This window comes from Polyodon spathula, chromosome 17 (genome assembly GCF_017654505.1).
Source record: "Polyodon spathula isolate WHYD16114869_AA chromosome 17, ASM1765450v1, whole genome shotgun sequence".
NCBI lineage: Eukaryota > Metazoa > Chordata > Actinopteri > Acipenseriformes > Polyodontidae > Polyodon > Polyodon spathula.
The window spans coordinates 33,930,928-33,958,915 of NC_054550.1; the positions used below are offsets into that span (position 1 = coordinate 33,930,928).

The 27,988-nt window shown below is 37.2% G+C and overlaps 1 protein-coding gene across 1 annotated transcript; it reads left to right on the top strand.

The window, feature by feature from the left end:
- The first annotated feature begins 11 nt into the window (after nucleotides 1-11).
- syne2a (spectrin repeat containing, nuclear envelope 2a) lies at nucleotides 12-27,985 on the top strand. The gene is made up of 24 exons (XM_041275397.1): nucleotides 12-101; nucleotides 4,831-4,954; nucleotides 11,160-11,221; nucleotides 12,081-12,176; nucleotides 12,908-12,985; nucleotides 13,346-13,438; nucleotides 13,770-13,954; nucleotides 14,184-14,383; nucleotides 14,551-14,651; nucleotides 16,132-16,245; nucleotides 16,894-17,031; nucleotides 17,631-17,795; nucleotides 18,186-18,298; nucleotides 18,465-18,633; nucleotides 20,559-20,655; nucleotides 21,690-21,886; nucleotides 22,259-22,411; nucleotides 22,673-22,816; nucleotides 23,351-23,461; nucleotides 24,157-24,327; nucleotides 24,918-25,064; nucleotides 25,846-26,022; nucleotides 26,346-26,480; nucleotides 27,755-27,985. The coding sequence occupies exons 2-24, from the start codon at nucleotides 4,885-4,887 to the stop codon at nucleotides 27,983-27,985; spliced, it is 3,147 nt and encodes a 1,048-aa protein (XP_041131331.1). The 5' UTR covers nucleotides 12-101; nucleotides 4,831-4,884.
- Nucleotides 27,986-27,988: the final 3 nt, after the last annotated feature.

The following is a 27,988-nucleotide window of genomic DNA, read 5'->3' on the forward strand; positions in this document are numbered from 1 at the left end:
TACAACGCACAGGGCTAAACTTTGTGTGTTATTGTTCTGCTAGCGCCAGGTTTCGGGAACAAGCGAGAACCACACACTACTCACGATTTTCCTTTAAAAAAGTAAGTAAACACAAAACAGAAGTCGTGCAGAATGCTACTTTTTTTTTTTTTTTTTTTTTTTTTTTGGCATAAACCGAACAAATTTTGGTAATCGTTTTATGAGACTTTTCATAAAGGTTGTCAGGACGGGCATTTCAAATACTATTTATTTATTTATTTATTTACCTGAAACAGTATTTCGACTTTTGCTGGAATTGTTAATTAACGACTAAACTTATTTTCAAAACTGTAATGTAAAATGTAGCAAGCGATGTATGTATGTATGCTGATGCTGTGTGGTTGGTATACTGGAAGTATATAGGGCAGTGTTTAAAATGCCAATTACATAACTTAAAGGTATTTCCCCCCGTTTTTGCACACACCTGACATACTAAGAACACGCCCTTAAACGTTTTCCACTAACGATACCGTGCAAGGTAATTTTACTGTTTTATAGTGCATTTATTTTCTTTAGCTGTTGGCAGCGCCAGTTTGTGTCGGTAATGATAAAATCGGTTATGTTTGTAAACATTCCACTCTGTTGTTAAAATTTGACCTTTGACTATAGATCAGTAGTCAATGCCAATATTAAGGCTCACGGAGCAGGGCATGCTATATTCAGCTGTGACAATGAGTTGACATTATCAGTGTGGCTTACTGGCTGTCACGCATAAGTTTTCCATTTCAAAATGGGGTGCACACCATTAACCTTTCGGTTTGTTAAAATATGATACTCAGTTTGGACATAACGAAGAGCGCTAAACACAATTTGTTGCATCATGTTTTTCTGGACTAAGCAAAGGATAATATTTAATTTGTATGGAATAATGTTCACCTAACTCAACGTCATACAATGACATGTTGCGGTGATAGTGTCGGGAGCGGCGGAAGGCGGCTGCCCAAGAGTATTTCTGGCGCTTGTAGCCTGATATTCTATAACAGGGAAGTCTCCTTCCAAACAATGTTGCCGTGTGAATTTGGAGAGGGGATATTTAAGGAGACGCTGCTCCACAGAAGTGTGGAATTACCCGAGTACAGAGAGGAACACCACGTGCTTTACTAAAAATAATTCAGTTTTCCTTTACACACATGAATGTCAGTACATGTGCAGTATCTGTTCTTGACAATGAATCATTTTTCTTTTTTTGTCACTGTCCCACAGAATAACTACGCACAGTATATATTAATACATGTTATTGCTTAATTATTATACATGTGCTTTTTGTATGTTTTCAGCAAATGCTTGCCATTTTAAGTGCTGATTTATGGGTGTTGTTTGTTTTGCTCCTGCTGTGCCAAAAAAAACAAAAAAATAAACCTGTTGAATATTATAAGGGGGCTTTGTGCTCATCTCAATTGCACTGAAAAGGCGTCTTTGAAGGAAGCTGGTTGACAGCTCAGAACACAGTTGTCTCTGTTACCTACCTTCTTTCAGGAAGGTCATCCTGTCCAGGAAGGTCATGCTATTGCCTTTCCAAACTATCTACAATTACATCCCTGAATTTGGCAAAGTCTTTGGACTACAGCATTTATGTATCATTTTCTTCACACAGGGGTCATCTTTTTAAAGCTTATTAAAAAACAAACACTCTGAGAGTTTAAAAATGGTCTACTACAATGCTACTTAGTTAGGGCAAAGAACTGGTGCTTTTCTCCTTACAAAAAATACAAGTTGCTTTAATTAAAGAGTGCTTTGAAAGTATGCCATAATGTGGGAATAACTGCTTTTTTGTTACCAAAATTATATTTTAACACTAAACTAATTAAAAACTTCACCAGGTGTGTATTACAGAGAAAGATGTCTTAACTAGGGAGCAAGCTGCAATTAATGGCTTTTAAATATTGGTAATCATTAATATTGTAATAATTTAAGATGGTAATTGATAAGTGAGTTTGATTGATGCCCATTTCTGTTAAGTGCAAGCTTGTTAAGAGTTACTGCTAGGTGGAAAAGGGATTGGCGTCTAAGGGGCTGAGTTCGCAACAATGATTTGGTTTTATAGGTTGTTGTTTGCATCATCATTAATAAAGACCCGAAATAAGAATGGTTTACTGTTAGGGATAAGAATCATCTGCTGTGCTTGCAGGCTGACACCTATGATTCAATTACAAAGGGCTTTCTATCTGGCAGATCCCAAAGTTATTCACAATGTCAGTCCAGGCTTTCATTTTGTGGCAGTGATTAAAGGGTTAAATTGCATTGAGTAAGAGTCAAGCAAAGACAGGGTGAGAGCTTCAGAATGTTCTTTCCAATGTGTGTGTTTTTTTTTGTTTTTTCTAATGATTTTCGCAAGTTGATATTTTTCCAGTTTCAACGAAAGTACATACTTAACAAAGCTGCATAAGAAAAAACACATATACAAAGTTATGTTTTTGTTTTACAGTGGGTTGGTATAATCCCAAATAATGACACAGATAAGTAAAAAATAATCAGACAAACAAGAAAAGAAATTAAAACAAAAGGACTATATTAGAATTGAGAACAACATTTGAAATGTTCATGACTTTGTTTCACTTGTGTACAGTGGTGTGATCTTGGGGGTGACTTTGTTGCTACTTTTAGGAAAGATAAAGCAGCTGACCAGTAGGCTAGGTGTCATAGATTCCAATCCATAGCTGGAAGGTTAGTTGGAAATGAGGGGCTGCTTACCTCAAGGTCGCTGTTGTATGTTTTCAATAGGATCCTGAAAACCTGCCACTGCGCCATTGTCTCTGTCTGCTGTGTAACAGCCTGTAACTTAAACTTTGTCCTTAAGTGACAATAAACTGGCGATGTTTACTTCAGTTCTTGAATTTGTAAGACAGACAAGGGCTTTGATTACCCAATTGAGAGATTAGTGAAAGTGCAAGCATGTCATACACAATAACCCACTTCTGTGGACTGTATATGTTAGCTTTCAAGGGAAACTGTACATATAATGACAATTCACATTCAGATGATTAGAATATGTCTCTTCGTGTAGCATGGTTATCTAACAGTGCATGCAATTCTCAATAGCACATTCCTGTCTGAAATGTAAATGGGAGGGAGTGTCCTATTTTAATTGATTTAATCAGCAGCGGTATTTATATTATCTTACAGTACTTTGTTGTAATAAGAGACCGTTTTAGAACAAGTTGAATGTTTCACTAAAAGTATTCAACACAATTAAGCAAAGTAATAAAATTACCTTTGACTCCCAAAGTCTAGTTTATTTGGTCAAGTGTGCAGGCTAGTGAGAGTCATATCTGTAGCACTGGTTTTAAATTTCATTTAGTAGACTGGTGCCCTTGGTATGTATGTGTGATTACACTCTGAGGACATATTTTTATAAAAATGTGATAATGAAAACTCTCACTCTCTTTAAAGCCTCTGTGTGTCTACAGATTAGCTTTGCTAGTTAGATTTGCAGCTAAATGGAATTTACAAATATTACTTTGATAAAGCTTAATAGTGCAGTATCAAAATGATTTATTTACCTCTCACCGGGTCCTTCTTAGCATAATAACAGGATTCTCATTGCTTTGCTGTTGATGTCATTGTTTTCCAGACTTTTTAATTAGACTGATGAAGCCCAGTTAATCGCAGTCATTTCCCTCCACCATGCTGTAGAATTCATGTCCTGTGTTACAGCTAATAAGACCCCCTCTGAGCCTGTCACTCGTTCTATGCTTCCTGTGGTTACACAGGAAGTTCATAATGCAGCGTGTGTGCCATTTTTGTCTTTCCTCATTTACAATTGCGATGTCATTCGCCCTGCATGTGCAGTGGTTTTAAGATGATGGGGAGAGTCGGTTAATAAAATAATTCTATCAATATTTTTTTAATAGTAATTGCATTTTTGAACCCAGTTTGTTTCCTATAAGTGCTTTAGCTGCACCTCTGTTGGACTGAGGTGCAGGAAGCACTGTAACACAGCTCGCTTTGATTTCAATGACATGTGTTGTTATGTACCTCATTGTACCACTGTAGTATTGCAAAGTGCATTTTGGTGTGAAAACCTTGATAAATCTGGCCCATAATAAGTTAAAAAATAATATTAAAAAAGCTATGTCAATAGGGGCCATCTTCCTCATCACACAGAGCTCTGCATAATGAAAACATTTGGCAAAAAAAAGAGTTATTTACTGTCTTTATTTCAGCTGTTGCCTTGCAACAATCTTTTTCTGAGAACTGAAATGGCAGTGCAATGCATATCTGGGCTATCAGTCAGGATTAAAACAAATGAAGTCAGTGAGCGCTGAACTCAATAGTGATTTGGTTAGTATAATTTGAAATGCATTTCAGTTACCAGTGTAGGAGTGAAGGTGCTTGTGACATTCATTTTCACACCAGCTTTGATGACTAATAACCCTAATAGAGCAGAGAAATCTTGACCTGTACACATGTGTTTAGATTTCAAACTAGATGGGTATGCCATCATGCCTCACCTCAATTGACTAATTTCCTACAGCTTTGCAGCCAAATCCAGAGATTTCCGGGGGTTGAAAAAACAAAAAAAACAAAAAAAACAAAAAACAAGGAAATGTTCTGGACAAACCAGACTGTGTTTAATTACTGATTATCTATAGTTTATTTTTTCTCAGTTACTTAGAAAAAATAAAAATTAAAAACAAAAAAACAAAAAACTGTTTAACTGAACACCAGATCTCCTTAGCATTCAGGTACAGTCTACCCATGGGTGCTGCAACAGCTGAGCATAATGCTTATATAAAGTTTCTATGGCGACAGCCTACTCTAAAGCATCCTGTATTCTCTTTTTGTCTGCAGGTAGTACAGATATGGTTCGCGGAGTTCTTTGATAATCTCATTTTCACAGGAAGTATGGCATCTGGCAGGGAAGAGGAGGAGCAGATTCCTCTTGACATTGATAACGTTCATCTGCTTCTACAAGGTAACGATGGGGACTAGACAGTATGTACATACACAGTTAGACATTCCCTGGAGGTGGGTGTTAATGCAGAATGTACTTTTTATTTCAAAGCATCTTTTCAGTGTCTCATTTGGCCATTTCTACTGTTTGAGTCTGCATTTGGAATTCCTTTAATGGATCACAGTTCTTTTTTTTTTTTACCCACTCACACAGCTCCACACATAGATACACAGACACGTTTTCAGCTTAGAAGATGTATAATTGACTGTACTCAGGACTTCCAGCTCACATTCAAGTCACCCTATTGCAGGAAGCATAGTTACATTGTATACCGCTGATAAGAAAGGCATTGCTTGTTTGAAGCAGGGCTTGATAGATTTCACATTCAGACAGTTTCTGCGACTAGAAAAACTGAAGTACGCTAACTAGAAAAAATAAAACAATTAATTGAAATGTGTGGCTCCATGCTCTTTAGGGTAATGGAATAACATCAGGCATGTGATCTTTTGATCATTAGCCCAGCTCTTTCTCTACAGATATGTGCAGTGTACATTTGAAAGGATGCATTCCCAGCGAAGATAAGTAAAGGCTTGTGACTTATGTATTTACTGTGCCCTTTTGATGATGTGGTGCAGCCATTCTGAGTGGTCCTTATTGCAAAAAAAAAAAAAACAACACAAACATTTCATTTTCTGATAAGGTTCTTTCATCCGAGTTCAGGAGTTGTCTGCTTTGGATCCTTTTGTTTTGAGGGCAATACACTTCCTGTGCACTAGATGGTGCTGGCGCTTACTAATATAAAGACACTCGGGCAGATCTATCCTTATGGCACTGTCTATGGCACACTTTCTTTTCATTTTGAATCTCTAGCATGTTGGATAAGGAACAAAAAAATACAGAAACAGATGACTCTTTTTGACTTCTACACTCCTAGAAAGCTGTTATGTATACTGTGAAATCAATAGAGCAGACCTAATTGTGACTAAATGCATAAAACAAACTTTTGTTAAATTGGAATTTATGATGGTCAGAGTCAATTCCAGGCAATAATTTGATAACAAAACACGTGTTAAAATGTTTTGTGAATAGGGTCCCATTGAGACAGTTATGCTTCTATAAGCATAGCAAAATCAAGTTGTTGTCTTTATGTTTATTTATGTTTTTTTTTTAGGCGTTTCAAAATAAGAATTTCCAACTGTTTTATAGGGCAATATGATTAGATGTCCAGAGTCTGCCAAGGACTATCAAATTCAATACAAACAGTGAATACTTTTCAACAATAGGCCTGACCTGCTGAGACGCTAAACAAAGCTGCTATGGCTACATTTCCTTCTATATCTGTATTTAACACAAAGATTTAATTACAGGGTTACAGCAAATGCAAGAACTCGGTGACAGTAATGCATGATAATGAGTGTAATGAACACATCATTTGGATATGCTTGCCTAACTCTGGAATAAAGAGGGTTATTGCTTCAAACCCTCTGCTGACAGAAAAGTGCAGGTTTTCAAGGAGCTTTAACTAGTGGAACTTTTATCTGTTTTTTTTTTATTCTCCAAAAATGGTTTAAAACAATTACAATAAAAATAAACTTACTACTAGTAATATGATTGTAAGCAAGTTGTTTAAATTAAGTGTGGCCACAGAGTATACAGTGTTACAGAAGTTTCCTTAATAAGAATTGGGTTTTTTTTGGCTGGGGGGTGGGGTGGGGGGGGGGGTTTCAGAACAGCTGTCACTAAAAGTTACAACGTGGGAAATTGTGATCCTGTGGGGAATGTGATCAGAACTAAAAATAGTACTTGCAAATTGGAATTCACAGTGAAAACAGAAAACAACCCTATCCCTCACCTCAAAGTATTTTGTTGCGATCATACATCCCTCAAGGACCACATATTTGAATAAGTTTCATTCACTCATCTGTAACTATACACAGTAATTAATAACAATCAGTAAGAAGGATTTCTCTCCGGCCTGATGGTTAATGATAGTGCGCAACCATCTGCAATGGAGTACTGTTCCATCCTAACGTGTTGTCATACAGTATCTCTGAATAGGGTCGTTGTTTTCTTATCCTTGGTTATTATCAAAATGTTAAGAGACACTGTCTCTGCCAAGGCCGCGTTAATTTGAAATCCTTTTTCTAGCTGGCAGCTGCACATTACAGTGGCTGCTGCTTCACACACTGATTTGGGCCAATTTTCTATCAGTACAGTACTTTGGGTTGCTAATAGCGTTTTTGTAAAATCTTTCATATACTATGAAATGAATGAGATGCAATATTATATGTCTTATATTAAGGACCAGTTTGACACTGTTAGTGATTCAGTTGTGTAACATGGGTGTGGTATTTTTTTGTTACTATATGGCAATGGTGCAGTCTTTACATAGGTGGGAGAAAGGGAAGTACAATCTACAAAATAATGTTGGGTGAGCTCCCTCAGCAGAATATTTTCATTGCTTGTGTTGTACTGAAAATAAAGATTCTTAGGGTCGGAAACAAATGTTTAGACAAATGCCCAAACATCTACCAGATTCATTTTTTTTTTCAAGTTTTTTTTTTTTTTAGCTTTACACGAGAAGTTTTCTTTAGCTCCATCCTGCTATAAAATATGTAGAAGCTGGGCTGGAAAGGCAATATAGACTTTTTAAATGTTTGTTATTCAAAGTAATGTATGCAGGTTAGTCCACTGAAAAAAATCATATCCAAAGCAAGGAAAAAAACAATGGAAAACAGTCCTAAGCAATTCTTTAGAAAGATTGGTTATACAGTAAAGTTATTACAGGTGTAAGGGGCATTGTTCTGTGATGCACGTCCATTAAGGAACCTTGTCTGTGAGAAATTAGGTTAAAAACCCATGTTACACAATATGCACTGAAAACAAACACTGTTGGTCAATGTTTATTTATTTATTTATTTTTTTCAAGATAGCCTCAATAGACATCTTGTTCATGTTTCAGGAAGGATTAAATATATTATCAGATTAAATAAGACCAGCTGGAACTGGTATTATTAGCATTATCTTGGTGTTTGCTATAACAATATTCAATTACTGAAATATCAGCCCAGTGACTGGCTGAGTAATAAACTGAGTTCTTACTGCTGCAGCCAGTGGGATAGGAAGGGGAGAGATTGACTTTGGAAACTAACCTAATCGCAATTAAGGATTTGTGTGGAATTAAGTCCTCCCCCTGGATAGGGTGTGCTGCTTTGCTGTGTCTTTTTTAATGGCTCTCTCCATACAATGGCATGTTCCTGAGTTTCTCTATCATGACACTATATACCTTGCATACCTTGTTTGCAATCCATGATTTATGTCTTGTCTAGGGCTGGCTATGATTAATTCGAACACAGGTTCATTGTTTGTTAGCACAGCAAACCTCTGATATGGTCAAGTAAATCTAAGAAAATGAGGCCTAGAAACACTCATTCAGTGCCAGTTTGGAAAATGTTCAACTGAGGTTTATCCCAGGACAAAAGAGGCATGTCTGTTGGAGTTCTCAGATAGGAACTACAGTAAACAGCAAACACAGTAATGTCAATAATCTTTACAGTGACTTGTTATCATGGGGTTGCCTGTGATTTAGATTTTAATGGGGTAATAAAGGGTTTCCCAAGAAAATATTTGACACCTCTATTGGGAAAATAACTGGGACATGGATAAGTTTAGCTGCTTGAAGATGCCATTCATCACTTAGATTGGATGAAAAGGGAAACCGGAATGGGTGCTTTCAAGCAAACCTTCTTGCCCCACCTTATTAAACTGGGTGGTTCTGTACTGTACATACAAAGAAACAAACAATCCAGTTAAATCTGTTCTTTTGATGTCCACAGATAGAAACATATAAGTAGAATTAGCAGAAGCTATTCATCACTATCCTTACACTATTGTACTCAGCTAATGTATTATTGCATTACTATGTCATTGTAGTTATAACTTGTAATCCTAAATTGTTGCATCCCATATTTAATTCTATTAGTATTGTTGCACATTGTGTAAACTACTGTATTTAAATATTAATCTTGCATTGTAACCCTGTACTGCCCTGTAAATTATGCCCGTATTCGCCCGGGATATTTTGGGCATAGATATAATATATATAGTATATAAAATAAAATAAATAATGGCTCTAATGCAGCCTTCAATGACTCTTGCATATATGATTACCAAAAACCATGCATTCTAGATAGCTGAAAGCACTCACCTTCACCTTTTCAAGTTTTAATTGGAGAGCTGCTTTGTTATAATGATACGGCCTCTAAGGGCTAAATGGTTAATTAGAGATGGGATTTGTCAGAATTTCTGCCTTAACTGGTTTGCAGTTAGAACAGGCTTAGCAGAGGATTTCTTAATTCATCAGACAATGCTGATCTCAGGAAACCTACTCCTTCACTCATTGAGACATAAGAACATAAGAACATAAGAACATAAGAAAGTTTACAAACGAGAGGAGGCCATTCGGCCCATCTTGCTCGTTTGGTTGTTAGTAGCTTATTGATCCCAAAATCTCATCAAGCAGCTTCTTGAAGGAGCCCAGGGTGTCAGCTTCAACAACATTACTGGGGAGTTGATTCCAGACCCTCACAATTCCCTGTGTAAAAAAGTGTCTCCTATTTTCTGTTCTGAATGCCCCTTTTTCTAAACTCCATTTGTGACCCCTGGTCCTTGTTTCTTTTTTCAGGCTGAAAAAGTCCCTTGCGTCAACACTGTCAATACCTTTTAGAATTTTGAATGCTTGAATTAGGTCGCCACGTAGTCTTCTTTGTTCAAGACTGAAAGATTCAATTCTTTTAGCCTGTCTGCATATGACATGCCTTTTAAGCCCGGAATAAGCTCTTCTTTGCACTCTTTCTAGAGCAATATCTTTTTTATAGCGAGGTGACCAGAACTGCACACAATATTCAAGATGAGGTCTTACTAGTGCATTGTACAGTTTTAACATTACTTCCCTTGATTTAAATTCAACACTTTTCACAATGTATCCGAGTATCTTGTTAGCCTTTTTTATAGCTTCCCCACATTGCCTAGATGAAGACATTTCTGAGTCAACAAAAACTCCTAGGTCTTTTTCATAGATTCCTTCTCCAATTTCGATATCTCCCATATGATATTTATAATGTACATTTTTATTTCCTGCGTGCAGTACCTTACACTTTTCTCTATTAAATGTCATTTGCCATGTGTCTGCCCAGTTCTGAATCTTGTCTAGATCATTTTGAATGACCTTTGCTGCTGCAACAGTGTTTGCCACTCCTCCTACTTTTGTGTCGTCTGCAAATTTAACAAGTTTGCTTACTATACCAGAATCTAAATCATTAATGTAGATTAGGAATAGCAGAGGACCTAATACTGATCCCTGTGGTACACCGCTGGTTTCACTCCATTCAGTTTTTCCTCTAATCAGTACTTTCTGTTTTCTACATGTTAACCACTCCCTAATCAATGTACATGTGTTTCCTTGAATCACTGCGTTCAGTTTGAGAATTAATCTTTTTGAGACAGCTCGTTTTCATCAGTGTGCAGCAAAGTAAGTGACAGAATACAACAACGTCATGTTTTTAAGTCCACTTTTCTTGCAAATCAGCAGTTGTATGTAAAACTGCCCAGTACTGTGCAAGCACAAACACCACAACAAAATGAACTGTAAATTCTTCCTGTAAAATACAAAAAAGTTACAATTTCGAAGCACCCTTTATGCGTACATCACAGCTGTAGCTGGTTGTTGTAGTCAGAATTCAAGCATATAACCAAAGAATAAAGTTTGAATGTTCAACAACTGGTTTTAATGGGATAAGAATGTGGAAAGCGACCATTTTAGCAGATTCACATTAATCTGACTTGCTCCCTGCTGTCATGTTTTCATTTATCAAGGCAAATCCAGTAGAAAAAGGTTTCTGAAATGGCATTCACTAGCCCACGAAAGCCACTCGTTCAGCACAGAATGGTTACTACCGTGACTGTCTCTGCATGAAGGATTGGGCGCCTCCCTACTGTGTATAGCATTAGAACTCTGGATGCGCCAAGCTGTCAAGACTATTTAAAAAAAGGCCACGTACAGAAATCCTTTCCCTATCAGTGAAAGGCCCCCAGGAATACCCTAATGTAGTTTTTAGTTACCTGGATTGGCGCGTTACTGTCTATGCATGCAGTGTAACATTGTTTAAGTGTGTGCAGTATACATCATGTAGCATGCTAACTTTCTTCCTTGAAAAATATTACACAGTTGAACAGGAGCAAATCCAGAAGAGGACCTTTACCAACTGGATAAATGCACAGCTAGGAAAGGTAAGTCATTGTTTAAGTTTATATTAAAACATTAAAACCTTACCTTTGTGCTATATTCATCCTAGCAACGTATTCAGACCAGCATCTTGTAATTAAACATCATACTTTTCTAACAGTGGGCAATTGTCAGTGGCTTCATAAGAGTAGTCATGCTGTTTGTTTTATTGTTACTGCTCTATTTAGTAGCAGTTGATGATGAACTGTCAAGTCATTTAGCAGAACAGAATCCCCTTTCTCGTGAAGCATGGGCAAAAGATTTATTTGTATGTCGTATGGGTGTGTATTAAATATAGAGCCACTGAATGAACAGAACGTGCAAAAAGTCAGCAACAGCAGTGCCTCTGGCTCGAATCCAGAAGGGGTTATCTGCTGAAGCCAGGAAATTGGTGCAGTGTGGAGTGTAGACTGAGGAAACAATAAAAGCATTGGGATAGGGTGAAGCTCGCTCAACACTGACTGCGTTGGTGTGATTGATTCTGTGAATGCCATTTCCCAGCGGTCATAAATAACCTTCTGATTAGCAGTTCCTTAAGCCTTTTTATTAGCAAATTGTCAAGGAAACAAATGTCACATAAATGTAAACTAGGACTTCGACTAAGGAAAGAAGGTAGTTTGAGAACACATTATCCTCAAAATTACGGTCAATAGAAGAAATGGTGCATGTGAGGAAAATGGAAATAAGTTAGTAAATGGGGAAAAAAGCTGGACGAAATGGCAGACGAGGTAGAAGAATATCTTAATGGACATGTCTTCTATCAGGGTCAAATAACAACTTTGTGGATACCAAGGCTGTTGTCATTGCTGTTGCTGTTTTTCCATGTATTATTCTATTCAAACGTTTCTTCATGATCCTCCACAGCACAGAACCCCTACAGTTGTTCTGGACTTGTTCACAGATGTCAGGGATGGAAACAGACTTCTGGATTTACTGGAGGTGATATCTGGACAGCCAATGGTAAGAGACCCAGCAGGGTTAAGTCACGTCAAGGCTTTTCAGTTGAACATTACCAGTAATGTATGGTAAATATAGATTAACTCAGTGGATTTCAAAAACGCTAGAATTTTATGGGAGATACTTGTTTCGGAGAGGCAGGATTGGAACAGCTTCCCCTATAGCCTGTGTGTTTTCATGCCTTGACCTAGTATGACACAGGCTGAGATGTATCAAGGATTTGTCTCTGTTCATTTGAATTTGGGAAGTATATTGTCATGAGTGTAACAGGAAGGAGACTAGGCACAAATCAGCGAATGCCTTAATCACTATGCATATGAGCTGGACTCGTCTGCTCATCTGGTTATAGAGCTTTTAACCTCATCTCATCTTACCGATGGGTCAGAATCAATAACGGCAATGCCTGTATGAACCCTAGTCTCTCGCTAGAGCTATAATTATACAGTATTGATACAGCTGGAATACTTTAGTGCACAGAGTTACCCAGAGCTATGGTCAATAAAGTATGTTCATTGTTTTTAAAAAAAAAAAAATATCTGGTGATGTAAACAGAGTAGGTGAAGGATTATCTTCAAAAGCCCTACATAATATGCTTAAGCCAAGCCCTGTTTGATTGCTGTTTGTAAATGTCTTTGTCATACATTCTTACCTTTGTTATCTAGACAGTTGTTTTACTGCTCATGTTGTTCCTACTTGTTTGTAAGTTTCCTGTGTTTATTGAATTGTCTTCACAGAGCCGTGAGAGGGGGAGAAGCATTTTTCAGTGCAGAGCCAATATTGAAACAGCCTTGACATTTCTGAGGAGGAAATCAGTAAGTATAGTCTTATCTTGTGGTTTCTTTGCTGTTGGGTAAGTGCTGGTACTACAATACAAACACAACATGTACATGGTGTTAGAAATGCTCTTGAGTAGGATATTGGAGTGTAATCTGAGTTACCTTTTATGTGTGAAGACAGCAATCAAAATACATCCTGCATTGTTTTCCCCTTTTATTTATTAATTACAGTGCAGATTTAGAATATCTTAATTAGGATCTCCCTGGATGCAGCTGATTGGGTTACTTATCCTTGGTTTGTATTGTGCTGTATAACAATTTAGTATTAAACATATGCAGCAGAAGTATTGTAGACACATACAGTACGAGAAATTCATATCTGCTTTTTCTCTGTAGATAAAACTTGTCAACATTAACATTCCTGACATAATTGAAGGCAAACCATCTATTGTTCTTGGCCTGATATGGACAATCATTTTGCATTTTCATGTAAGTATTCCTGTATATTTTTTTTCCAGTGGTGATTTAATATATGCGGTTTGAAGCCAGACAGACCACTTTAACAGCAGGTTGGTTGAGCTAGCTCTGGATAATGAGACTGCACATGTACTGCTGAAGCAACAAAAAACAACTCCATTGCTAATCCATTCTTCAGTCGGCTATTAAAACATCTTTGTGTGTACTAGGAAATAACGGCAGCATCAGAACATGCCACTCGTGGACACACCTTGGTCGTTTGAACAGAGACACTAAACAAATCTAATAGTATCCATAGTGTGTTTCTAAAGGTATAAACGCATTGTAATCAATCTGGTTTCAGATCGAAGAGCTTGCCAGCTCTCTGGCATTCAGTTCCAGGCAGTCCTCTATGGAGTCTTTGGCCAGTATAGATTCCTGTTCTACCATTGACAGCTCATCACCAAGAAGGAGTGGCACCTTACACACCAAGTTCAAGCTGTCTGCAAAGAAGGCTCTCCTCCTGTGGGCTAGGGAGCAATGTCACAAGTATGAGATTCAGGATAACTTTGCAATATAATGCGTTCATTGTTACTGCCTGGCTTGCAGCAATGAAAATAAAGCAACTTTAGCAGTCCAGTGATCATCCTGACGGGGATTCTACATATGATGTCCTGCCTAAATATATGTTTATGTGTGTTTTTAATGTTTGATCGTTTGTTTAAGTATTTGTTAGTGTTAATTCGTTTTTTAATTAATTCATTTCTTTTGGTGTTAGGGCTGGTGCTAACATCAGCATCAAAGACTTTAAGTCTAGCTGGAGGAGTGGCTTAGCGTTTCTGGCCATCCTTAATTCCCTGAGGCCAAATTTGGTGGACCTGCAGAAAACAAAGGGCAGGACAAACCGAGAAAACCTGGAAGAGGCATTCCGAACCGCAGAGCATGAGCTAAAGATACCAAGACTTCTTGAACCAGAAGGTAACATACAGCTTCCACATCACTGAAATATGTACAACGATAAAACATTGAAAGAAAATAGTCTTGAATTCAGAGTTCTGTTGAGCGGTTTGTTCAGTAAATCCTAATTAAAGTCACAGTACCACTAACTACTGTTTTATCTAATACTGACAATTCCATCTCCTCAGATGTGGACATCAGTGACCCTGATGACAAATCCATCATGACTTATGTGGCACAATTCCTGCAGTATTCTAAAGATTTGCCCGTGTCAGAAGAAGAAATGCAAGTATGGGGTTCACTTAAGCTGTGAATATATATATATATATATTGGTTAACCCTTTTCTTTTCCACTGGGGAGGAGGCACTCTTTATCTGCAATGTTAAACTAATAGACTTCCTTTCTCTATGCCAGCCTTTGAATGGTAAACAGGTTTCTTTTCTGTTTCTTGTCTTTCTTTCTGCTGAAGCATCTCTGTGTCACGTCTCCTCAAACGCCTCCTGTCAGACTGTCACCTCGCTTGACACAGGCAATCTCCTCCCCTAACCTCCAAAAGGTGCATTATTACCATTATCTGCCTGTCAGAGCACAGCTGCATGCTTCAGGCTACATACAGTATGTGTCACACTCACCTGTAGGTTCTTGTTTCCTCTGTGCTATAATAGTTAAGTACACTGTACTGAAGAACACATTCATTTAAATGAACATTAGTATTATTGCCAGTAGTAGTAACCATCTGCATTAGTACGGGTCCAAGGTTTCCAAAATATATCATTTTATATCATTCTTTAATCCTGAAGACACCTGTCTTGTATGGGGAAGTTTAAAAAAAGTACCAGCACTGCAAGAGGGTTTGTAGTAGTCACATGTACAAGCCAATATGTGGACATATCCTTTCATTCGCTTGAGGTTTTGGTTTCTTGCATATGGCCTATTAATAGAGTTAGGGTAGGGTTAGGGTTAGGGTTAGGGTTAGGGTTAGGGTTAGGGTTTGGGTTTAGGTTAAGGTTAGGGTTAATACAAATTAACGTTAGGGGGTAAACTATATTTAAAGTACTCCATGATATTTATATTTTACATGCAGTTCTTTTTAAGTTAATTGAGTTTACTTCTTGACAGTTTCTATTGATTTGTATATGATTTTGCAGTATTTAACTGGCACCTAATATCATTTGGAAATGTGACCTAGCAATGTAGTTTTTTTTTTTTAAAGTACTAAGCAGAATCTTTCTTTTGTTCTTCTTTTAAACGCTCTGTACAGTAAATGCTAATTTTATTCTTCATATAGACACACCTGCTTCTGCCTCCATCTTTCATGTATTCTCATGTAAAGACTGACATTTCCCCATTTCCACCAGAAAGGGTAATATCACTAATAGTGTATGCATCGTTCTGAACTTTTATATTTCATGCCTATCTTTAATATCTGCCGCCTGCATGCATCCTGCTAATATCACTTCTGCTTGTGTGCTCATACGTGTGAGTTGTTTTTTATAACTAATTATTGCTTAAGGAGAGACAGTACAGATACCACTATAGAGAACTTTAACCAACCTTAGGGCACCTCTGAAATGATCATGTTCACTTAAAAGTGAACACAAACTGATTTAACATGCTTTTATTTTAACTCTCCATTGACTGACTGTTCAAGAATAGATTCGATAGAATATGCAAGGCTGCAGTTTGAAAGAAATACAGGGGAGAGCTGATGTAACAGAAGAAGCAGTTAGAAAATAGATTTGAATAAGGTTTGTTCTTTGTTGTCTAGGGAAATCTAACCCAAAAAGTCAAAGGAGTCACGTCCTGGCTTACACAAGCAGAGCAGGAGCTGGAGGGGTCCATTGGAGAAGCAGATAAGGAAAGCTATGAAGAGAAATTCCATGTAAGGCATTTGCTACATCCATGTTCTTTCGCCTTATAACCCTACTGTTGACAGCACTACCCAACAGGACTGCTCATAAACAAAGAATTAGACAGTGCACTTTGAGCTATTGGTCCCTCGAGCCATATCAAAGGAGCCTTTCCCCCTTACACTGTGCCACTGGGGGATGCTTTGTTTTTGTTCACAAGTTTAATCAGTGAACTAGTGAGCTAGATGTTTCTGAGTTTCTGATTCCTACTTTATTTCAGGCTAGTTTGAAGGGTACACGACTTTCAGTTAAGAGCAACAATTTTGGCAGGTGTCACTGTACTTAGCAAATAGAAAAGGCATTTTAATAAGTTCCCCATGTTATGAAAATGTGAGGGCACAGTTATTACTTTAAAACAGCAGTAGATCTGGAGATATTTACTTTACCTTAGACGAATACATATATAAGGATCACAATATAAAATCCCCTAATCTGTGTAAAACTCCTTGAAAATCAGAGTTCTTGTTATAGATTAAAGGCATGGTATCATTCACTGTAAGCTGTCCTTTTGCCTAGCATGCAGTCTCAGTAACTGTTTTTTGTGAATGTGTTGTTTTTTTTACAAGCGTTTTACCGATTCCAGCACTAGTGTGTACAATCACTGCTCTTACATCTTCCAGGCATTTCAAACTTTTGTTACAACATTTAATGAGCAGAAAAGACCCATTATGCCTTTGCTGACCGCCATGAGGAAAACCACACAGCTGACTGAGGATCAGGTTCGATTGAAAGAAGCTTGGAACAAAGTCACGTCTAAGGTATTTCATCATCGAAGAGGGGTTCAGACTATGATGAAATAAAGGAATTGGGCCCAAATAGTATTGTCAAAGGGTGAAAGGTCACGATGGAATGTGCATTCCTTTGGGGATATGTGGTACTTTAAAATCTAAATTTGCACACTGCTTTCAATGCACTGCTTTGTTTAGTGCTGGTGTGTATTGCTGCAGTGCAAGGCCATTGTTGTTTGAACAGTTATATGTGTCTAATTTTTATCAAATGTATTAAAAGTCCTGATTGATTCCTTTAGCAAGCTCTTGTTAGTTTAGTACCGCAGTTGGATTTAATTGGAATTATCAATCAGTGTAACATTAATATGCTCTAAACACTGACTCGCAACTGCACAGAGGAGTTAGAATCTTATGGGGAAATACACACATGAAAAACATAATGTTGTTTAACAGCAACTTTTGGCAATACAGTAAAGGGTTAGTCATTGATATATTTTCTTGATTTTTATGTAAAAACTGCAAAAAAAGGCTAGGATGTTGGATTTCTGTATCTTTAGTTGTTTCCCAACTTGAATTGTGTTTTTACATGTCATAGTTTGACATGCATCTTAAATTGTTTTTGCCACTAGATCAGGGAATATAAAGTTTCTCTGGACCTTGATTTGCCTTCCCCACTGAACGGTGTGGGAGTCTGGCTTCAGAAGATAGAACCTGTCCTGGGGGAGGAGATAGCTGAGTCCCAGGACCATGAAGAGGCTGCAGGCCGAATCCGGGACACACTTCATCTGCTAAAGGTTTTAAAAGGGAACTGTTTGAATACAATCCAATACAATTACTACTATTAAAATGTCTAGTGGGGGTTTATTATAGACACAAAAGGAGTGGGTGCTTCTTAGTTCTCCAGATAATGAGTTCCAGATTGGAGACACATGAAAGGCAAACGAATGGTCACCAGAAGGGACACACTTATGGGTTGAATTGATCAACCTATACGATAATCCACAGCTGGATTTTATTGAAGCATTTTACAACACTGGGGAATCTCCCTGGATTATACCAACTAGCTGTCAGAGGTTATCCTGAGATTTACCCCTCAAAAGAGGAAAGCTTCAGGCAATTCAGGTAGATAACCAACAGTAATTTATTTTAAATAATCTAATAATTCCACTTCCCATCTTCTCTAGTCTTTGATGGAAGAAATGGATGTTCACTGGCAAACCCTTCAGAACTTCCCAAATAAAGATGAAAATGGAGCCACTCGAGTACCACAAGAGAAAATGGACGAATTGAAAAGAAGGTGGGCTGTTATATATTTAAAGCAATTGACCTTTCAGACAGTATATGATATAAGATACGCAATGCATTCTTTCAGACAGTATATGATATAAGATACACAACGCATTCTTTCAGAAAGTATATCATGTAAGATATGCAATGCAGTCTTTTCTTTTTCTGCCCTGCAGGTTTACTAGTTTGAGGGTCACAGCCAAGTACCATGGAATTAAACTGGAGTACCAGGAGTCCAAGTACTCTGTACAGGCTTTGATATGTGCAGTGAACAGCAAATTAAATACGTGGAAAACAAAATATGGGACTAAGGAATCTGTAAAGCTGCTTCAGCTGGACTGGCATGTAAGATTGTATCTGTGCACATTTACATGTATTATTGTTATTGATATTTATATATTTATAATCCAGGGCTGGCAATGGAATGTGAAACAAGCAATGTAAATTAAAAGTATTGGATGGTAGCCATCTTGCTTTTACAGTTACAGATGTACAGCTGTAACTATGAAACTGAGCGACTGGTTACCTGCACAAAATCCCAAACGTAGTAAGTAGACATGCCGATTTGGATGAAGAACATTTAAATGAGCTGGAAGATAGCAAAAAAAAGAAAAAAACAAGAAAAAAAAAAAAAATTCTCAGTCACCCTGACTTTGTCACGGTTTGTAAACGCTACAGAAAAACACAAAAAGACACTTCTGAACATAATCCACCCCTCTCAGACACAGACCTTGAAAAACTACTGAAATCCGAGACATCATTGTATTTATTTTTATTCCTCCTGTCTGTGTTCTGCTCAGTGTGACTGCTCTGTCAGAGACAGGGAAATAAAATAGCCTGATGCTGTCTCAACTCCGCCCCCTGGTGTTCTTTTCAATGGCAATGTCCACAATATCATAAATACAGATGTACTTTCTTTTGCATCTTCCAATAAAATTAATTTACTCGGCTTAACTTAGTGTGTAGTTTAACATTATAAATGGGACTACTTTATTGCCGTAAGGATGAAAAAAAAAAAAAAAATTGCCCTAATGCATATGATTTATGCTTTTTTTTAATTCAAATCCACTGTTTGACCTGGATTATAAATGCAATAAGGCCCCTCAGGGAGTCTGTATACCTTGAATTTACAGACTTCTTCGGGGGGGTTGGAGTCGTCCGTATATTCGACGTATACGGATGGCCTGTCTATACATCTAATCAAAAGTCTTACTACCTTTGTGGTAATTCTAGTCCAAGAGGTTGACTGCATTTGAAGACTTTAAAAAAAAATTAAGTATTTGCCTAGTCATAAAAAGTCAACCAGTTTCAGACAACCAATCTCTTGCATCTGAGAATGTGCTAGGGCATCTGACAGGCCCCCAGTGAAAGTTTTAACATGCTGAACCAGCAATCTAGTGAATGAATGAAAACTAATATTTTACTATTCTTTGCTAGTTTTGTAATATTCAATATGAACAGGTGAGGTGGCAAAGTACACTAGCTTCAATAAATAAAACTTTAACGTACATTACATAAAAGAAGGAATGTGAAAGCTACAGTATTTAAATCACTATTTTAGGATGTTTTTGATTACACAAGGTGTACAATTTCCTATAGCTTTCTAGAACTCGAAATACTATTTTAATTGGCTTTGCTCATTTTAAATGTAGCTTTATTACAACTACATTATAATCAGTATACATGATGTCAGTTCTTCCTTCTACAACATAAATTACTTATAGAAATGATGTAATGACGTTTTAAGTAGTAAATGGGAATTTTCAAAAGGATCTCCACTTAACTAATTGCCCAGCTGTGGAACACATGGCACAAATCCAACACAGCACTGCATTTTTGACATCAGTATTCATTTTACTATTAGTTGTAGCCAACTAGTAATTTGGATTAGCAGATGGAAATATATATTTTTACTAAGCTTTCCTGTGCATATGATGTCATACAGATTAGGATATTTTTCACCACCAGCACATAGATTAAATAAACCATCCCAAAAAAGTCCCATGCTAACAATTTTCACTGCAGGGTTTTGTGAAGTGGAGGACATTGTTATTAAAAACATTTAACCCTTGGGAGGAAAACTTGTGCAAAAATGTTTTAAACAAAACAGTTTGATTAAAATGTCTTCAGATGTCATATTTTAAATGCAGTTTGAAAACCAAAATACCTTAAAAGTGCATGCCATTTTAGGCGTTCCACACCCTACACCTGTATGAAAAAATATATCGAATGATCATGTAATTATAGAGGTATTTTTCACTTTCTCTAAGGATTTCATAGAGAAGCAAAGCTTTGTTACCCGCCTGGAAGCTGCCACTGAAAAGCTGAAATTAATTGCCAGCAATTACACAAGCAGGACTGCTTTAGGTAGGGTGTGTCTTCTTGAAAATGTAACATTTTAAAATGTTTATATTAACTAATGTATTATTCCTATTTAGAATAAGTTAATATCCTGTTGTACTACATACTTTTATAAGCACCCGTGTGCCCACCAGAGAGAAGTTGAGAACTTGTGAGATTTAAAAAGATTGACAGGATTTGATTCACTGAACACTCAAGCAAACAGAGTTGGGTTTCAAGCCTACAGAAATTGCAAAGGCCAATGATATCACTTGAAAATCCCAAAGACACCAAAGTTTTGGGTGTGTTGTGTTTGTTTAACAGTTCAATTCAAAATACATTCCTAGTCATAATGTTTCATAATAGTCACCTGTAACTACAGACATGGTACATTGATATAATGGGTGGACACTTCATTAGGAAGGGTGAATTACAAATGAAGTGACCACACCCTCAGTGCTTGGGGAGAATCCCTCCCATGTAACTTCCTGAACACTGTTCTGCAAAGCATGCTCACTGCCCGCACTCAGGCCTGGGTTTTTGTGCGCATTAATTGGTAACTCTCAGTTTTCACGATGGTGTCTCATGGTCCTTGCTTTACCAGTTACAGTCTGGATGCAGATGCTTCAGCTTGTCAGGCTGTTATTCCTCTTTTATGCTTTGTTTCTATCTACTTTCAAATCGACCACTGTAGGCCATAAATAATGCATATATGCAGTAGTTGAGTAGCTTTTCATAACATTGACTAAATATGTGCCTCATAAAATGACCACATCCTGTAGAATGCTCTTTTTACACTAAACTGATAGAATGTTAACCCCAGCCATGGCTCTAGTCTTTTCCCATCTGATTGTTGTAACCCCTTTCCCTCATGATGATCTTTATAAAGTACATCCGTTTGTCTACTGGGGTCCTAACTGTGCCGGTGAGGGTGAATCAGGATGCACAGTCCAATTCTCTTAGTATAGTTTCCTAGTGGAATATTAATTGGAAATGTCAGAGCTGAAAATGTCAGCGATGCTTCCTCTGTCAAGTCAATTTCTACTCTCCTGATTTATCAGTTGCCGACTCTCAGTATATCAACAAGTTCCTGAAGCAAGTGGACTGCGACTCCTCTGTTTCCCTGGAGTCCATCAGGAATGTGAAAGCCATTTTATCTCGAGTTGTTTCCAGCTGGGACACCTACACAGAGAACTATAATTTCCTTCAGCAATGGCTAAAGGAAGCACAGACCCAAATGCAAATACACACAGCAGAGGTAGGCTGTATTATTTTGTTTCTTTCAGTTTTTGTCAGCTGCTGTAAAAACCAAAAAAGCTGAAATAAATCATAACATCTGATTAAGGTAGTTATAATGGCAGGTAAACATATTACATTTCCTTATCCTGTATTTCAATTTTAGAAGGGAATGTATACTGGGTTAAAAATCTGACCAAAGTATATTTGGTTTTTGATGATTAACACAGGACAAATGTTGATACTAATGCAGAAAGTAATGAATCATTTACTAAGCAAAATGAGAACATGTCTAAACATTAATTGCACAAAGAGATTGCATTCAATATTGTTCTACAATTATAAAGGAATGCAGAGTTGAAACATAATCATTTATTTGTATCCAACTTGTCAGATCACGTCAGACTGGAGCACAAGACACGCTCGCTTGAATGAAGCTGGTAACTTTTTAATGGAGGTCACCAATGAGCAAACCAGTTCTCAGCTCTCTGAAGAACTGAAGAAACTAAACAGGCAGTGGGCCGACTTTATAAAGAGAACTACATTTGTAAGTTTGAAGGATGTTACGTGTCTCTTAGAGTGATGGTTTACTGTTTCCTGTCCAATGCACATGAACAAGAAAACCATGATTTATAAACAAACATTTTACAGATCTGCTTATGTTGTGATCCTTAAGCTGTAAAACCATGCTATGTTGACCAATTTCCATTCTTTGTTTTTTTTTTTGTTTTGTTTTTTTGAGCGCAAAATTGTCCACTTTAGACCAGCGACTGTACAAAATAAACACTCTAATGTGTTTTCTGTACAGGAGATCATTCCCCTACCCTGTGAAAGCCCAAGGAAGACCAATAAGACTGCAGCTATCAATATGATAGACGAAGCAACACAGATGCTGCATGAGCGCTTCGATATATCAACAAGCTCTCTCAGGACCTATATCAAGAGGCTAGAGGTATTTACATGTGTTGCACTTCTTGTTCAAAACAACCTCATGTGAGCAGTACAGGAGTGGTCAGTGAATGCCCAGTGCGTCATGGGTCATTGTTCTTGGAGCACTTTGAATAGGAGTTGGTTCTGCATTAATAACTGGAGTTGTAAAGGGCTATTGAAAATAAGCAACTTTTGCAATTGTAATTATGAATAACGAAGCCGCGCTCATCTCAGTCAGTCAGAACGCTGATGTCGTCTCGTGCAGAGTCACATGATGTAGAGATCTTTTGCTAGCCTCAGTAGTAATGGTATGGAGAAGATGGTCAGGTCAATGTTTGAAAACATCGTAATTTAAATAAACTGACCTTTTAAAGTTTATGTCACCCAAAGTGTGCATGACTAGATGGTCTTACACAGCCAGGTAGATTCTGATAACCTGATAATCTGATAACCCAGCTATTGATGAATAGACTGTGGGATGTGTTTAAACTTATGGTATTGTATGTCAGTGCTGTCTGCGGAATTCATTAACTAGTGCAAACCTACTGCTTTTCAGGACTTGAAAAGAAAATTAGAGGCGGTGGATTTGGATTTCATCCCTCAGTCCTCAGAAAAATCACCTGTAGAGTTTCCACCTGTGAAGAATGTAAAAGACACTCTTTCAGAGGTATCCATAAGATTACACTGTTTTTAAATTGAGTGTTATACTTTTGAATTAACTCTTGTTTAGAAATGTTTAGCATGATAAACTTGTATGGTCATTTTGCAGAGTACTATGCTACATCATGCTTATGCAATGCACCATGCCTAACTATGCCGTATGATTTCAGTATGCTGTTACTGTACTTTTTTATACTTTTACCATGTACATTGGTGTGGCATCAACCTTTGGGTAAAATGTTTGTAGTTACTTTTTTGGTGGGTTGAAATGATAGGACATTGTTACTGGCTTTGAAATAGGTAAAGCAATTACAGCTGAGCATACTCTTCAACATGTTTATGAAAACTGTTTTGTTACTAAATCTAAAGCTGTAGCAATCTGTCCCATTGTAAGTGAAGGAACAAGTTGACAGCAGATTCTATTTGGTATGACTATTTATAGGCTTCTAGCCTTAGGGTAAAACTAGATCTGAAACTAGAATGACAAGTTTTCTTCAATTTGCATCCTCGCTTTATCAAACCTGTATGATCACTTTCAGCTTCTTATATAAAAACCGACAGTTCCTACAGTGCTCACACTGTATACAGTATGCTTCAGTTCATGGCAAGTTTAGGACTTACCAAAAGCACTTACCAAAGTTTCCCTTTGCCCTTTACAGCTTTACTGGCATGCGTTGATGTTCGGGTAAATTTATCTTCCAGATTACAGATAAGTGTTCCGGAATTCAGCAAGACTGCCAGTGCTTACTCGGCCATGTGGACACCCTGGAGAGCAGCTTAGCTTCACTGGAACTGTGGGAATCGGAAGCACGAGACATTTTCAATAGTCTAAACACGAAGCAAAAGGGACAAGTTGACAAGAAATCTTTACAAGTAAGATTGGAAGACAAAAGTATTTGGGCAGTTAAAAATATATATATAAACAAATACTGTTTTCATATTTAACCTATGGCATATCATCATTTATAAATCTCATGTTTTTTTTTGTGTTTATTTTAATTTAAGACAGCCATTATACCCCGTATAGATCAAATATTTTCTATAATATATTTTCTAATGGGGTTAATAGCATAGTAATTGATGCTTTTAAAAAGCTGAACCGCTTCTTTTAGAAAATGGAGCTGGAATTTTCATTTTTAACAGATTATGCCTTTTGTTAATAATGTTACTCTTATGAAAGAGCCCTTTCAGTGCCTATACTAAACAGCAGTAGCACCCCTTGTGTGATTGTAGAGTCGTGTTGTCCATTATGTGGTGCCTCCACCTGTGAAGTCTCCTTGCTATGTGCCGAGTGTTCAGAAAGCGTCATTCATTATTACTACCCTGTAGATGCTTTAAAACATGGTCTGAACCGGCCAAAAAGACCATGTTAAATATGAACCTGAGGCAACTGGAGACTTTTAAACACATTGAAACACTCACTTCAGTTATTTTTATCTTTTTCTTTCTTTTTTTTTAAAAAGCTGTTAATCGCCAGAGGCAAGGAGTTCGAGAGACAAGTTGAAACAGCCCAGGAGATTGTGCTTGTTGCAGCAAAGAGCAGGTCCCTTCATCACCTCCAAGCGTCTGGCCTGCAGTCAAGAGTGAACGCAGTGAATGATACACTCCAGGTCTCAGGGTTGTTTTGGGGTTTTTTTTTTGTAATAATTGATGTAAGAATATTGTTCAGGGGTAACCAAAATTGGCAAACACATCTTTAAAGACTATACAGTACTTAACATTTTAATTACTGTCGTTGGTTAATGTTTCATACCCTCCAAGGCTTTATTATTTGTTTATTTGTCAGACACCTTTATCCAAGGTGACTTACAGAGACTAGGGTGTGTGAACTATGCATCAGCTGCAGAGCCACTCACAACAACGTCTCACCCGAAAGACAGAGCACAAGGAGGTTAAGTGACTTGCTCAATCTCACACAGTGAGTCAGTGAGTGAGCTGGGATTTGAACCAGAGACCTCCTGATTACAAGCTCTTTTCATCAACCACCGGACCACACAGCCTCCACTTGTTATATATCAAGATTCCTTGCTATTAAATGTTACAGGTTTAACCTTGCAATAAATTGTAAAGAAATGTTTCTGTTTTAGTCTTGTCTTGAATGCTATTAGCTGTTCATATAGTCAAGATACCTTTGGGTTATTTAGTCTTCCCTCCATGTAAATAGTGTTGTTTAATACACATTCATACATATCCTCTGTGTATACTATAGGGTGGGTTCAACCCCGGGCTTAGGTAAACAAGAAAAATCTACCTTAGTGACATGACGACAAGCAATATTTCACATTCAAAATGCTGTATTTTTATTTATTTTTTTACTTTAAATATGATCCTGGAGTTAAACTCCTTAACTCTATATCTTAAATTACATTAACACATTTTTTTTTTTTAAAGGTGACAATGACAAATTTAAACTCTGCCATGGAAACAAAGGAACCAGGCTCCTCCTCAGAAGCTGACATCAAGCTAAGGTTTGAAAGTTCAAAACAGAAACTCCAGGCCTACATCACGGATGTTGTGGCACTTCTCAGTGAGAAACACACCTCGGAAGAAAGAGTGGCAAAACACGAGGTAGTCATATCAGCCGTTTGAAATGCAACTGCCGTTCAGGTCTGTTGTCTTTCAATTGATGCAACTGTAACTAGAAAAATAAATGCAGGATTAGCAGTATACTGTACTTTAGAACGATGGTTTTATGATCATTGGATTTTGTGTTGTTTATTATTATATTATTATTATTATTATTATTATTATTATTATTATTATTATCATTTATTTGCTTATTATTATTTATTTATTTATTTCTTAGCAGCCGCCCTTAACATTTGCATTTGTATGGCTGGTGTTTTGTGTATGGTTGGTTCAGGCTGGAACTAATGCATTTTTCCATGTAGGAAACCTTAACAAGATCTGAAACAGACATCCTGGAAGAGTTTCTGGAAGCATCTGAGAACATGAAACAAATCACTCCCTCAAATCAACAGCAAGAAGTAGAAAAAATAAGCAAATGTCTTCGGGAACAGTGGGAGGTAGGCTCAAAATTCGAATTAGATTAGATTTATAAAAATGAGTGCTAGCTTTCAAAATTAATGTTAGCTCTCACATATCTCATGTCCTTGATTTTTTAGGTTGCTATATTTAACAAATATATCAATGGTGTTTTTTTTTTTTTTTTTTTTTTTAATTGTCTTCGTTGTGCTAACATGTTTGATTAAAATTATACAGCATACAATATGCATTTTACAATAATCTGCACTGTCAGCTATATTCTATGACCAGTCTTGCTCTCCTGTGAAAACATATTCTTTTGATAGGCTAAACAGATTTCTATTTTATTACATAGGCTATTCACGTAGAAATCACACTGTATTTACATCTGATGAAATTTGAGGTTGAAAAGGGAAAATGTAATGGAGCTGTTTCACAGTGTGAGATGCAAATTAACAAAGAAATCAAGCTTATTAATTCCGCCTGCAAAGCCGGTCTTATTAAAGAACACCAGGCATTGTGTAATACTTACTAACTTTCTAACCTCTTGCATGCATGCAGTATGACACAGCTTTGTGTCTCCAGGCTTTGATTTTTTAGTTTAAGATGACACCGAGCTTGCAGGTACTGCCTTCAGATCACTACATAGTATGGTGGGGTTTCCATGCAGCTTAGAATGTCATCACTCTCTCCACAGTCATTGTCTGTGTAACGTTTACTACCAATATTTAAAAAAATCTACTGTACTAAACATTTTGACTGGATCATTTTTATACCATTAACCTAAAGTGCTTCACAGCTCTTCAAATGCTATTGAAAGAATATTAAACAATGCAAAGAGTTTGGCAGTCAAAGTTATTGACTCATATTTGTGTATTAACCCAGCCTTCAGGTTGAGTTTGAACATGTTTGCAATGATTTCGATAACTTGCGGTTGTTTTTTGTAATGGCTAGCATATATACAGTATTTAAGTTAAATGTGGAAACCATGGCAATGCTCGTGTTATGTTTAAATATGTTCCCAGTTAAATGCCTATCTGAGTAGGTCAAAACTCAAAAGGCAAGCACGTACAGGCATTTAAGGGGGCGGGAGGGAGAAGGTATATTTTAAGGTAAATTTAGTGCGCTTACAGTAAGATACAGATAATTAAATGCTTATTTTGTTGTGCCGGAGCATTATAAATGTCATTCTCACTTGAAGTGCATTTTTACCATATTGACAGTTTACTCAAATGCTTTGCAATGTCATCTTGCTGATGCGATGCGTGACAGCGCTGATCCTTCAGAATAACTCTAGTTCTTGCTGCTCTTTCAGGCTTGCTTTTCTCCTAAGGGCAGCCTGGGTCAAGCCGATGATCATTTACAGGCTATGAAGGGGATCTGTGAGAAACTGGCCGCTGACACCAGCTACAGTGTCGCCAAAACCCAGCTTACTGAATGTGAGCAGAGAAAAGAAGAAATCGAACAGAGAGCAAGACATGTATATGAGAATCTACTAACTCGTCACAATGAACAGCAGTCTTCTGAAAAGAGGCATGTGTTCTGATTA

Excerpts from the sequence above, each read along its gene's own strand:
- syne2a (XM_041275397.1), top strand. The coding sequence starts at position 4,885 with ATGGCATCTGGCAGGGAAGAGGAGGAGCAGATTCCTCTTGACATTGAT. Across the intron at positions 16,246-16,893 it reads GCTATGAAGAGAAATTCCAT|GCATTTCAAACTTTTGTTAC; the intron begins GTAAGGCATTTG and ends TACATCTTCCAG. Across the intron at positions 24,328-24,917 it reads TTGACAAGAAATCTTTACAA|CTGTTAATCGCCAGAGGCAA; the intron begins GTAAGATTGGAA and ends TTTTTTAAAAAG.